The sequence below is a fragment of the Zeus faber genome (genome assembly GCF_960531495.2).
Source record: "Zeus faber genome assembly, chromosome: 10".
Classification (NCBI taxonomy): Eukaryota; Metazoa; Chordata; class Actinopteri; order Zeiformes; family Zeidae; genus Zeus; species Zeus faber.
The window spans coordinates 15,625,993-15,637,307 of NC_137199.1; the positions used below are offsets into that span (position 1 = coordinate 15,625,993).

The window sequence follows — 11,315 nt, forward strand, 5'->3', positions numbered from 1 at the left end:
AGTTTCCTCTTGATTGTCATGCCTGTCTCAAGTGCCTGCGTGTGTGCACTAAATTATGTGTGAGAAAAAAGATTATTAAAATAATAAATATGAAAGATAAACATAGAAACTGACAATGCCATGACAAGAAAGACAAAGACGATATATGGGTCACTTTCTAAGGTCATGAAAGGAAAGAGGAAATGGGTGAGAGGAGGGATCACAAGGGAATGATCTAACCTCTAGAGGAGAGTCTGGTTCATCCAGGATGTTCTTTTCACTCTGTATTCGCTGCATCGTCCCCGTAGAACTGGGGTCCATCATCAGAACGTTCTGACTAGCAGCTCTGCCGAACTTACAGTCACTCTTTCTGGAGTCAGTCGTCCTGCACACCTCGTAATTGTACACATGCTGCAGAGTCCCTGACCCCAAAGTGTCGGAGTAACGTGGTGGATAATATGGAATCACCGGGAGACTGGGATGATAGAGGATGCGAGACTGTCTCCATCTGTATATTTTCACTGATATAATCACCACTAAACACGTGATGAAGAGAAAGGAAACTACAGCCAAAGCCAAAACTAAGTAAAAAGTCAGGTTGTCATTGTACTCCTTGTCGTGTGTAAAGTCAGTGAACTCTGAGAGCACTTCAGGGAAGCTGTCCGCCACCGCCACGTTAACATTGACTGTAGCTGAACGAGAGGGCTGTCCGTTGTCCTCCACTACAACAGTCAGTCTTTGTTTCACAACATCTTTATCAGTGACTTGGCGGATAGTTCTTATTTCTCCATTCTGTAATCCCACTTCAAACAGCGCTCTGTCTGTGGCTTTCTGCAGTTTATAGGAGAGCCAGGCGTTCTGTCCAGAGTCCACATCAACAGCCACCACTTTAGTGACCAGATAGCCCACATCTGCTGAACGAGGAACCATTTCAGCCACCAGAGGGCCACCGGTCTGGACTGGGTACAGAACCTGAGGGGCGTTGTCGTTCTGGTCCTGGATCATTATTTTCACAGTCACATTGCTACTGAGTGGAGGGGAGCCTCCATCCTGGGCTTTGACGAGGAACTGGAAATCTTTTATTTGCTCATAGTCAAATGATCGCACTGCATGGATGACCCCACTGTCAGCACTAACAGACACATACGAGGAGACTGGAACTCCATTAATTGACCGGTCGTCAAGTATGTATGAGATACGAGCATTCTGGTTCCAGTCAATGTCTTGTGCTTTGACTGTGAAAACAGAAATACCGGGAGCGTTGTTTTCAATAATATAGGCTTCGTAGGACCTCATCGAAAAAACGGGAGCGTTGTCATTTACATCAGAGATCTGTAAAGTGAGAGTGACGCTGCTGGACAGCGATGGCACCCCCTCATCAGAACACCTCACAACGATATTATACTCTGAAGCCATTTCTCTGTCTAAATCACTGTCCGTCACGATCGTAAAAAAACTATTTCTCGTTGATTTCATCGAGAAGGGAATATTATCATCCAGGTAACAATTGACTTTTCCGTTAACACTAGAATCTGGATCTACGACGTTCATCATCGTTACAACGGATCCGACTTTAACGTTTTCAGATATACTGTGCGCCTCAGACATAAAATTAATCGATGGTTTGTTATCATTTACATCAACAACATCTATAATAACTTTGCAAGAATCGGAAAGCCCCCCCTGATCCGACACTTGTACATCTATTTCATATTTTTTCCTTTTCTCGTAATCCACATTGCCTGTCAAAGTCAAAATCCCCTCATCCGCATCAATATTAAAAACACCAGCAGCCCCTGCGTTTGGGATCATGTATGCCACTTTACCATTATCACCCTTGTCGACGTCAGTAGCCATCACCGTAGTTATTACAGTGCCAAAAGGAGCGTTCTCCTCAACATTTGCCTTATATTCTGTCTTTGAGCAAACAGGCGCATTGTCGTTTGCGTCTAAGACCGTGATTAGAATCTGCATTGTGCCGGACAGCTGTGGCTCACCGCCATCTACAGCAGTTAATATCAATGAAATATGTTCTTTTTTGTCCCTGTCTAAATTTTTCTGTAGGACCATTTCGACATTTTTACTCCCATCTCCTCGGCTTATAGTTTTCAAAACAAAATGGTCAGTGGGTTTTAGTGTATAGCTGGATAGACCATTCACACCGACGTCACTATCCACTGCCTTCTCCAGCACGAACCTCGCTCCGACAAGGGCGGACTCGCCGATGTCATATTTCATTTCACTTCTCAAAAATGTTGGAGGGTTGTCATTAATGTCCGTTATCTCGACGGAGACCGTGTAAAACTCCATGGGATTTTCCAGAATGAGTTGGAAATGGAGAGCGCAAGGCGTCGTCTCCCCACACAAAGCCTCTCTGTCTATTCTCTCTTTGAGGACGAGGACTCCTCTCTCCTTATTCAGCTCGATATGCTTTGCGCTCTCACCGGTATAAACACGGGCTTTACGGGACTTCAGTCCGCGCACATCCAAGCCTAAATCTTGTGCTACATTACCGACTACGGAATCCTTTGCCATTTCCTCAGGAATGGAGTAGCTGACCTGACCGAGCACGGTTCCGAGGGAGAGGACCGAGAGAAGGAGCAGCGCTTGCCATATCCTTGTACAAAGCCCCATTTTGGATGTATATAATATTCCCCGCTTCTTCTCCTTTGGCCACGAAACGTAATCCATTCGATCTTCCGTCTTGAAATACGTAGAGATATCCATAATATCTTGATCCCCTTTGGCCAAGCGAAAAGAAAATCGTAGTCCGATTGTGTGATCAATCTGCATTCACTAATTCTTTCAAACCCCTCTCCGTCGTCTATATATCTAGGTGAAAAGGGAGGTACCGCCACAGACGGTACTGAAATAAAAAAACTCAATGGTCAACAGCGTCCCTCGCTGATCAAAACTATGAAGTACAGAATGCTGATTTATGAACGTTTTCTGGGTCGTTATAATAAATGCACGAATTAGAATTTCTAAAAAACGGATTATGTAATGTTCAACAAATGGAACCAGTTCCCAAAATTAATACTTCTTAGTGACAGCTATAACGAGGGGTGCACATAACTTTTTTTGGTTTGGTCCTCAGTTGAGCGCCAGGAGTTGTTTGGTGCTCACCCTTTATGCGGCAAAAAAAAAAAAAATTATAATTATAATAACACACACACACACACACACATAAATAGATATATACACACACACCACACACACACACACACACACACATATAAGATCAATCATAGGGATCAGATTGTTATTGGTAGTAAATATTTTTTTATATATATTTCATATTGTATAATATTGTGTCATTTTGAATATTTACTCCTTTTTACTAATTGTGATCCATCCAAATTCGTTCTCGGCCCTCGGTAAGACAATTCAAGGGATTTGGAAATAAACAATTGTACATTAATATAAATATTTGCTTTTATACATCTATGTTAACTGAAAGCAGGCTTTCTTTTACTAATATAGATCATATCACATATCATACATATATATATATTTTAGCCGTACGGAACTTATGATGCCAGTGTGGCGAACGATTCGTTCGCAGTACACTAATCTTTTTAAATGATTCAAGAGTCTGGATTCACTCCGGCACTGCATTCCAACAAAATAAAGACTTTTGACTCAGAAACAATTCCTGTCATAATGCCGCTCATAATTCTGAGTGACCGACTATTCTGACTCTCGGTCACTGTTCACCGGAAGTCCTCCTTCGCTCACCGTCCATTAAACCAACAGAATCCAATCGTACGACTCATTTTACTTAGTGACTCGTCAAGAACCGAGTCTCAATAAAGAGTCGAACCTTTCATCACTTGCGAAACTCACTCACTACCAACAACAACCGAAGCAAACGCCCCGCGCGCACACACACGCACACGCACGCACACGCACGCGCACACGCACACGCACACTCACACTCACACACACACACACACACACACACACACACACACACACACACACACACACACACACACACACACACACACACACTTCGGAGTTTGGGAAAATTTCATTATTCTCCCCACGGCTTGCCGAGCAACATAACGGGCGCTGTCCATGGTGCTGAGATAGCGTAAACATAACAGACATCAAAGCCAAAGCATGTCATTTGAAATTATCTTGTGACAACGCAATTCAGTGTAATATGAATTCATAGAGTGTAAACATGCACAAACACGTACAAACATTGGTCTTTAAAAAACACACCTCTAGTGGAGAGTCTGGTTCATCCAGGATGTTCTTTTCACTCTGTATTCGCTGCATCGTCCCTGTAGAACTGGGGTCCATCATCAGAACGTTCTGACTAGCAGCTCTGCCGAACTTACAGTCACTCTTTCTGGAGTCAGTCGTCCTGCACACCTCGTAATTGTACACATGCTGCAGAGTCCCTGACCCCAAAGTGTCAGAGTAACGTGGTGGATAATATGGAATCACCGGGAGACTGGGATGATAGAGGATGCGAGACTGTCTCCATCTGTATATTTTCACTGATATAATCACCACTAAACACGTGATGAAGAGAAAGGAAACTACAGCCAAAGCCAAGACTAAATAAAAAGTCAGGTTGTCATTGTACTCCTTGTCGTGTGTAAAGTCAGTGAACTCTGAGAGCACTTCAGGGAAGCTGTCCGCCACCGCCACGTTAACATTGACTGTAGCTGAACGAGAGGGCTGTCCGTTGTCCTCCACTACAACAGTCAGTCTTTGTTTCACAGCATCTTTATCAGTGACTTGGCGGATAGTTCTTATTTCTCCATTCTGTAAACCCACTTCAAACAGCGCTCTGTCTGTGGCTTTCTGCAGTTTATAGGAGAGCCAGGCGTTCTGTCCAGAGTCCACATCAACAGCCACCACTTTAGTGACCAGATAGCCCACATCTGCTGAACGAGGAACCATTTCAGCCACCAGAGAGCCACCGGTCTGGACTGGGTACAGAATCTGAGGGGAGTTGTCGTTCTGGTCCCTGATGATTATCATCACAGTCACATTGCTACTGAGTGGAGGGGAGCCTCCATCCTGGGCTTTGACATAAAACTGGAAATCTTTAATTTGCTCATAGTCAAAAGAACGCACTGCATGGATGACTCCACTGTCAGCACTTACAGATACATATGAGGAGATGTGGACTCCATTAATAAAAGAGTCTTCTAGTATGTATGAAACACGAGCATTTTGGTTCCAGTCAGCATCTTGTGCTTTTACTGTGTAGATAGATACACCTGGTGTGTTGTTTTCTACAATGTAGGCCTCATATGTGCTTCTTTCAAATACAGGTGCATTGTCATTTATATCTGAGATCTGTAAGTTTAATGTGACGCTGCTGGAGAGAGAGGGCACTCCTCCATCAGAGCATATTACACTGATGTTGTAACTTGACGATTTCTCTCGGTCTAAATCACTGTCTGTCACTAAACTGAGAAAATTATTTGATGTTGCAATAATTGCAAATGGAATGTTATTATTAATCGAACAGTGAACTTCACCATTCTCACCAGAGTCTGGATCTTGAATATTTACCATCATCACAACAGACCCAGGCTGAATATCCTCTGATATTACACTGGATTTTGACATCATATTTATCACTGGTTGGTTATCATTTGTATCAATTATTTCGACCATTACTTTACATGAATCTGTTAGGCTTCCTTCATCACTTGCTTGAACATGGACTTGATAGTGCCTCGTTTTCTCGAAATCTGTTTTTCCAATGAGGGTTATTTCTCCAGTTTCTGCGTTAACCTGAAATAATTCAGTTACATCGTCAAACGAGTTCAATAACGCGTATGTAATTTTGCCATTAGACCCTTCATCGAGGTCAGAGGCACTGACTGACATTACCGGTGTTCCTTTGGGCGAATTTTCTCTAATTGCAGATGTATAGATCTTTTGCGCAAAAACGGGAGAATTATCATTGGAATCGAGCACATGAATGTGAATCTGCACGGTCCCAGAGAGCCGCGGCTCGCCACCGTCCATCGCCGTTAACACGAGCGACAAATGATCCTGTTTCTCCCGATCCAACGGCTTCTGCAGAACCATCTCTACCATTTTAATTCCATCGGCTTGACTCTGCAGTTTCAAAACGAAATTGTCGGTGGGTTTTAACGAATAGCTTTGGAGGCCATTGACGCCTACATCCATGTCCACCGCTTGTTCCAACACAAAGGCCGATCCGGACGCTGCCGACTCGCTGATTTTGAATTTAATATCGCTCTTTTTAAAGATCGGGGCGTTGTCATTCAGATCGGTGACCTCGACGGTAACACTGAAAAACTCCATCGGGTTTTCTAAAATGATCTGAAAATGCAAAGCGCAAGGCGTCGTCCGCCCGCATAGCTCCTCTCTGTCTATTCTCTCTTTGATGAGGAGAACTCCTCTTTCTCTGTTCAGCTCGATATAGTCCGTATTGTCCCCCGTATAGATACGACCTTTACCCGATTTCAGTCTCTGTAACTCTATGCCCAAATCCTCAGCGATTTTACCGACTAACGAGCCTTTCGTCATTTCTTCGGGAATAGAATAAGTGACCTGGCCGGACGCCGAACTGAAGCAGAGGACACAGATAAACAACAGTACTCGCCGTCCTATTGTTGCGTTCGACATCTTCCTCAGCACAAACCACGATGAATTCCAGTTCACGTCAAAATAAATGAGAGTTAATCCAAATTCAATCCAAGGTTCATACGAAAATTGGTAAGCTCCGAGCAAAGCAGAAAAATAAACTGCTATTTAAGCGTCGAGTAGACTATTCTCTCTTGGCTGTACTGTGTAGTCCCTGCCTTTCTCTCCGGAATGAAAATGATGGAGGAGGCACCGATTAAATCTGCTGTTAAACTTCCACACACTGGCCGACAGCGGCTCTCTGAGTTCAATGGAACGAACTACAGAAATCCGCGAGGGAACACTGACTTTGAGATTGGCAGGATTTAATGCTTGTTTAAGATTTTCTTTAAAGACAAATAATTTTGTGTGGAAAATAAGGGTATGAACAGACTTTGTAGCATTACAATAATGTGATTATATATACTGTGTGTATATAAATATATACACACACACATATATATATACACATAGATACACATATATACACACAAATACACACACACACACACATATATATATATATATACACACACACACACACACACACACAAACACACATATGTATATATGTGTGTGTGTGTATACATATATATATGTATACATATATATTAACATATATTAAAAAAAAAAAAAAAAAAAAAAAAATTATATATATATATATATATATATATATATATATATATATATATAGGTATACACACACACAAACAGGGCTGTTTTGGTGGGACGAGGGGGACCCACACAATATTAGATATTATTTGTGGCGGCACACACACACACACACACACACACACACACACACACACACACACACACACACACACACACACACACACACACACACACACACACACACACACACACACACACACATTATTAAAACCACCACTAATAACCACTAATAGTTTGTAGCTCCCCCTCATGCTGCCAAAACAGCTCTGACCCGTGGAGGCATGGATTCCACAAGACCTCTGAAGGCGTCATGTGGTATCTGGCACCAAAACGTTAGTAGCAAATCCTTTATGTCCTGTAAGTAGCCAGGTGGGGCCAATCGAATCCAACTCCCAACATGATGTAGAAGAAAATGTGATTGATCAGACCAGGCCACCTTCTTCCATTGCTCCATGGTCCAGTTCTGACGCTCACGTGCCCATTGTAGGCGCTTTCAGTGGTGGACAGGGGTCAACATGGCACACTGACCGGTCTGCAGCTACACAGCAAGCTGCGATGTATGAGGTGTTCTGACACCTTTCTATCAAAGCAAAAGGTCCATGGGCGCCCGTGAACCTTTTGCCAGTTCATTAGTCGTCCTTACTTGGATGACTTTTGGAAGGTATTAAGCACTGCATACCGGGAACCCCCCACAAGACCTTCCCTGTTGGAGATGCTCTGCCCCAGTTGTCTAGCCATCACAATTTGGCACTTGGCAAAGTCACTCAGATCCTTACGCTTGCCCATTTTCCCAGCTTCCAACACATCAACTTCCAGAACTGACTGTTCACTTGCTCCCTAATATATCCCATCCCTTGACAGGCGCCATTAGAATGAGAAGATGAGCAATGTTATTCACTTCACGTCGCAGTGGCTTTAATGATGTGGAAGATCAGTGTAATATATATATACATACATATTTAGAGCATTTTACAAAACTGCCTTGGAGCTGAAACTAGAATCTTGAATAAAAGGAGTATTTTATCCTTCACATGTGCACCCACACCCACACCCACACCCCCACCCCCACCCCCACCCCGACACACACACACACACACACACACACAAACACACACACACACACACACCACCACCACTACCCCCACCCCCACCCCTACACCCACACCCACGGTTACAGCAACACATAACTAGTAGCAGGCAAGAGAGAAGGGGAATAAATAAGCAGCAAAAGAAAACCTATTTTTATATTTATATTTACCCTTTTCAAATTGATTTTAACTATTTACATATCAGAGTGCACTCATCCAACAAAAGAACGTATCATGGCTGAAAAATACCTCATCATGGACTCGCTAAGTCTTGATAGGATTCCAAGAAAAAATTAACAACAAACATTGCAAATGTTCGACCAATAAAACAATCAAAATGTATGAAAAGAAAACTGGATTAATCAGAGGAGGATTGTCTTTAATTATAAATGTACCTTCCTTGAAACTTCACAAAAAAGCACAACATATTCAACTCACCTCTAGAGGAGAGTCTGGTTCATCCAGGATGTTCTTTTCACTCTGTATTCGCTGCATCGTCCCTGTAGAACTGGGGTCCATCATCAGAACGTTCTGACTAGCAGCTCTGCCGAACTTACAGTCGCTCTTTCTGGAGTCAGTCGTCCTGCACACCTCGTAATTGTACACATGCTGCAGAGTCCCTGACCCCAAAGTGTCGGAGTAACGTGGTGGATAATATGGAATCACGGGGAGACTGGGATGATACAGGATGCGAGACTGTCTCCATCTGTATATTTTCACTGATATAATCACCACTAAACACGTGATGAAGAGAAAGGAAACTACAGCCAAAGCCAAGACTAAATAAAAAGTCAGGTTGTCATTGTACTCCTTGTCGTGTGTAAAGTCAGTGAACTCTGAGAGCACTTCAGGGAAGCTGTCCGCCACCGCCACGTTAACATTGACTGTAGCTGAACGAGAGGGCTGTCCGTTGTCCTCCACTACGACAGTCAGTCTTTGTTTCACAACATCTTTATCAGTGACTTGGCGGATAGTTCTTATTTCTCCATTCTGTAAACCCACTTCAAACAGCGCTCTGTCTGTGGCTTTCTGCAGTTTATAGGAGAGCCAGGCGTTCTGTCCAGAGTCCACATCAACAGCCACCACTTTAGTGACCAGATAGCCCACATCTGCTGAACGAGGAACCATTTCAGCCACCAGAGGGCCACCGGTCTGGACTGGGTACAGAACCTGAGGGGGGTTGTCGTTCTGGTCCTGGATCATTATTTTCACCGTCACATTGCTACTGAGTGGAGGGGAGCCTCCATCCTGGGCTTTGACATAAAACTGGAAATCCTTAATCTGCTCGTAGTCAAAAGAACGCACTGCATGGATGACTCCACTGTCAGCACTAACAGACACATACGAGGAGATAGGAACTCCGTTAACAAATGAATCATCAATTATGTAGGACACACGGGCATTTTGACGCCAGTCTGCGTCCCTGGCTTTAACTGAAAATACAGAGAGTCCCGGTGAATTATTTTCTAAAATGTAGGGCTCATATATGCTTGTCTCAAAAACGGGTGCATTATCATTCACATCTGAGATCTGTAAAGTCAGAGTGGCACTGCTGGAAAGTGAGGGAACACCTCCATCTGAACACATCACAGTAACATTATACTCGGAGGCCCTCTCTCTGTCCAAATCACCATCTGTGACTAAACTAAAGAAGTTGTTTGACGTCGATGTAATTGTAAAAGGAATGTTGTCATTTACTGAACATGAAACCTTCCCATTTTCCCCAGAGTCCGGGTCTTGAATATTAATTATTGTCACAACCGTTCCAGGTGGAACATCTTCAGATATGACACTGGACTTCGACATTATATTAATGGTAGGCATGTTGTCATTAATATCAACAATCTCAACCAAAATTTTACAGGAGTCAGTCAATCCTCCTTCATCACTGGCCTGGACGTGAATTTGATATTGTCGTTTTTTTTCAAAGTCAGTGTTCCCGATTAATGTCACCTCACCATTTTCTCCGTTTACCTCAAATAACTTCGTCACGCCGTCAAGAGAATTTAAAATTGCATAGGATATTTTGCCATTGGATCCTTCGTCTAAGTCAGAAGCGCTGACTGACATGACCAGCGTTCCCTTGTGTGCATTTTCTTCTATAATAGATTTATAGATTTTCTGGGTAAAAACGGGAGAATTATCATTAGCATCAAGCACATCAACGTGTATCTGCACCGTTCCAGAAAGCAAGGGCTCGCCGCCATCTAATGCGGTGAGCACCAGCGACAAGTGCGCTTGTTTTTCCCGATCCAGAGGCTTCCGCAGAACCATTTCCACGGTCTTGCTTCCGTCGGCCTGACTTTGGAGTTTCAAAACGAAGTTGTCGGTCGGTTTTAACATGTAGCTTTGCAGCCCATTCACACCGACATCCATATCCATCGCCTGCTCCAACATAAACGTCGACCCCACCGTGGCCGACTCGCTTATTTTGAATTTCAGTTCACTCTTTTCGAACATCGGCACGTTGTCGTTGACGTCTGTAACCTCGACCGTGACGCTGTAAAATTCCATCGGGTTTTCTAAAATAATCTGGAAATGTAAAGCGCAAGGCGTCGTCCCGCCGCACACCTCCTCTCGGTCAATTCTCTCTTGGACGAGGAGGATCCCTCTGTCTCTGTCCAGCTCGATGGATTCCGCGCCGCCGCTCGTGTAAATGCGCCCTTTACCAGACTTCAGCCTTTGTAAATCTATACCCAAATCCTGGGCGATATTACCGACCAACGAGCCCTTCACCATCTCCTCAGGAATGGAATAACTGACCTGTCCGGCCGCTGAACCGAAAGAAAGAACCAAGACGAACAGCAGCGCTTGCCGTCTCATTGTTCTGTCCGACATTTCTTTTCCACGATGAAGCGCGTCGTACTCCGGTTGACGTGAAATGAAAAAAAAAATAAAACAAAAACACAACAAAAAAAAAAGGGTGAGCAGCTATGATCCAAAAAA

The 11,315-nt window shown here is 43.6% G+C and overlaps 3 protein-coding genes across 3 annotated transcripts in view; all 3 read right to left on the reverse strand.

Annotated features, from left to right (window-relative positions):
- The window catches only part of LOC307236154 (protocadherin gamma-C5-like), a gene marked incomplete at its 5' end in the record, with an annotated part of 315,288 nt that overhangs the window by 104,185 nt on the left and 199,788 nt on the right, over positions 1–11,315 (reverse strand). The window lies entirely within an intron of this gene.
- On the reverse strand, positions 151–6,609 carry LOC307235511 (uncharacterized protein; the record flags this gene model as incomplete). Its single annotated transcript, XM_080007636.1, has 2 exons — positions 151–2,720; positions 4,185–6,609. 2 exons carry the CDS (start codon positions 6,607–6,609, stop codon positions 151–153), a joined length of 4,995 nt encoding a protein of 1,664 aa, XP_079863762.1.
- Positions 8,799–11,207, reverse strand: LOC307236159 (protocadherin beta-16-like; the record flags this gene model as incomplete). Its single annotated transcript, XM_080008477.1, has 1 exon — positions 8,799–11,207. One exon carries the CDS (start codon positions 11,205–11,207, stop codon positions 8,799–8,801), a length of 2,409 nt encoding a protein of 802 aa, XP_079864603.1.